Here is a 3,249-nt window from a genome sequence, read left to right on the forward strand (position 1 = left end):
TTCTGGCTCAGGAAATAGTTGCTCCTGTCTTTGTCGTTGTGTTCATATGCTGTTGCTGGTGTTGTTGGTTTGGTGCTGTAGCACTTTTCTACACTAAAGCTCCCTAGTAGTGCCAAGGGGATTTCTTTCTTTCTTTTTTTTTTTTCTTTTTTTTTTTTTTTTTTTTTTTTTTTTTTTTTTCTTTTCCTAAATTCCCTGCTATTGTGGCAAGCTTCATCTCAGAGAACCACAAAAACCCCCACCACTGAATAGGTGCATTGTTCCCACACTTGCAGTGTGCCAGTGAGTACTGTTAAATGCTTACATTGGTGGTATTAGTTATTTTTCTACTTTCTAAGAGGCACTTTACATTTGAAATTATAGAGACATAAAGTTCTGAATAGATTCAATGTCTGAGAGAATCATTTAAAGTAACAGAGGCAGTGCAATGCACAACAACGTACAAAACAAATCTGCAAATCCTGAACTTATTCCCACTAGATGCCACATGCATTTCAGGCTCTTAGTCTATTTGCTAGCTTTCATATTTAACCGTAGTCCTCACACAGCCTCATTCCTAGGATACAGCTCAGTGCAGACAGCTGTGACACGTCACTTATAATTGTGTGTATTTACATAGATATACACACATTACTGTGAAGCTGAGCCAATGACTTTTTTATTCCCTTTTTAACACAGGAGCTCGGCACGCTGGGATTTGACTGTACCCTGGAAGAGGTTGATCTTGAAGATATCACTAAGAATCAAATCAACACAATAAAAGCTTGTACATCTGAGGATCCAGAGGTAAAAAAAAAATAAAACTAAGTATATATCAAGTTTCAGCACCACATTTTCAGCTGTAAAATTCACATTTCCACAAAAATCACCATGTCTCATTTCTTCTTTAATTTGCAGACTGGAAACTGTCCAGCACTGGAAAGATCTACTTTTGACAGGGTAAATTGCGAGTTTCCCTAAATAACCCCTTCTTTTGCTTGTTGTACATTTAAAGCATTTAACAAGAGATTTCCTCGTTTCCTAATAATCCTGACTTCTGCAGAGTAAATGCCTGCAGGGCATCTATGAGGATCTGAATGCCTACAGGGCAGAGCTGAAGAACTTCAATGATCAAAAGATTCTGACAACTATTGACGAAATGATGAAAGTAAGTGTTTCTGCCTCCTTCCTTTCTACTATTTCTGTCTGAAACCAGAGTTTTTAATTCAGTGTGCTCCATTCTGTAGTCAGACAAATAGTGATCTTTCTTTATTCTTGTGATTTTAAAAATTGTCTGCTACTGGTTTTCCAAGAAGGCGCTTATGAATTGTGTGTCACACTTCATATTTTTGCCTTGCTGATACGGTCAACACATCAGGACTGAGATGTATGGCTCCTTACACATACATGCTCCTCCTTTCATGCTGTTCTGCTCTTGCAAGGAGATGGGGTACAGGATTTTCTGCCAGTTCCTCAGAGAACTCAAAAATGGAGTAAAAGAGTGAAAACAATATAGCTCTATTTCTCTTCCAAATACTGAAATTTAATACACCTGGTAGTGTACTGGATATGACATAGGATGTACTGAATTTTGATAAATATTATTAGTGAGTAGAGGGAGTAGATGCCAAAAGCTTGTTTGTTTAACAAAAGCTAATTTAAAAAAAAAAAAAAAAAGTTACTTGCCTTTGTATTGACACAGAATTTCCCAATAGCCTGGAGGTTCTGGCCACAGGCAGATGAGCCCAGTCTAAGGGGTCGCTAGACAAAGCCAGCCATAGGCTGATTATTAAAAAAGCATCTTTATTCCTGAGCAGAAAGAGGCTTTGTGTGTCAATGAACATTTTTGTCTCAAGGAAAGTACAGCTACGTATCCTAAGTCTATTCATTATATCATTAACTATTTCAAATTTTACCCTAATTCTATTAATTACATCATTAACCATTTCAATTTTTTCATTTATGAGAACACATTCTTCTTTCTACATTTTGTCATTTATCACGGAGGGGGTGAAACAGCTAAAGAGGTTTTTGGTTTAGCCACTTTCTGCTGACAGTTTGTAATGTCCCCACCTCTGCCCAGGCCCTGGGGAGCGGCAGCGGGAGCGTGCCGCAGCCACCGGCGGGCACGGGGCCGACCTCCTTCAAGGAGAGGATGAGGCTCTGCGGTGTCCTGCACGCCTTCCGAATCCGCACCATCACCATCAACAGGATGATGAACTACCTGACCTCTCCGGAGAGCTCACTGGGAGTGCCCAGCCCTCCAGCATTTTGGGGATAAATTTGATCTAAGGAGAAAAAAAGTAAAAAAAATAGTAGGGTCAATACCCTGCAAGGTGGTTGGGGGCTTTTCAATATTTCACAGTTTCTTATAAATCCTGTTTTAGCAAGCTGTTGTCAGTGCCTTTTAAGCTCTCATGTTAAATTTCTACATTTCTAGAAAATAAGCTACACCATAGTACCGAAATGTTCTCAAACCCTCACTCAACTGTATTTCATTTTAACTGTTCTATTTATTCAGCTGTAATTTTCAAAAATTGAAACATATTTATGATAATCAATTTATTTATGATATTCCTTATTTATTCTATTTATTGTCTAATAAAATTAAAGTTTGCATTAAAAATGGCTTCTTTCTTCCTTGAGATATAACTTGAATCAATAGGATGTCGCATCGATCTTACTTTCACAACACTTTGAACATTGCTGACATGTAAGCAGTATACTATCGTAACATTCAGCGCCGGTATCATATTTTAAAATCCTGTTTCTGTCTTGTTACTTACATCAGATGTGTTTCTTGTGGATTTTTCTCTCCCACTGAGCACTCAAAGCAACCCATTCCACTCCATCCTCATTTACAGCGCTTTTCCAGACGGTTACATCGTTTCCGGCGTGAAATCCTGGCCCCACCGAAATCAATGGCTAAATTCTTTGTTTCAGTGAGGCAGTGATTTATGCAGAGCTTTGCAGCCCAGGAAGGATGCCCAGATGATTATTGCCCCGACTCCCTCCCTCAGTCCATCAGCCAGCCCGGAGGAAGGCACCCATCCCCCTGGCATCAGGTCTGCCCTCGTCCAAGTGGTGACATTGCCTGTGTCCCAGCCAGCTCCCTCGCTGCTGCTCCTCGCCCGTGCCTCCTTCTTCAGCTCTCTCCCCTTGCCGGGTTTCTCCAAGCTCTGCTCTCCCATCTCTTTGGGGAACCCCTGTGATGCCCAGGGGCTGGGGGACCCCCCGGCTCCTCGAGACACCGAGGGGACCGCTGCCCTC

General features: G+C 40.9%; 1 protein-coding gene across 1 annotated transcript; it reads left to right on the forward strand.

The window, feature by feature from the left end:
* Positions 1-678: 678 nt before the first annotated feature.
* Positions 679-2,260, forward strand: IL12A (interleukin 12A; the record flags this gene model as incomplete). Its single annotated transcript, XM_010086809.1, has 4 exons — positions 679-786; positions 898-939; positions 1,043-1,147; positions 2,063-2,260. Coding segments are annotated over 4 exons (453 nt in total), but the record flags the coding sequence as incomplete, so codon positions are not given.
* Positions 2,261-3,249: the final 989 nt, after the last annotated feature.

Source organism: Pterocles gutturalis, unplaced genomic scaffold (genome assembly GCF_000699245.1).
Source record: "Pterocles gutturalis isolate BGI_N339 unplaced genomic scaffold, ASM69924v1 scaffold24461, whole genome shotgun sequence".
NCBI classification, from domain to species: Eukaryota; Metazoa; Chordata; class Aves; order Pterocliformes; family Pteroclidae; genus Pterocles; species Pterocles gutturalis.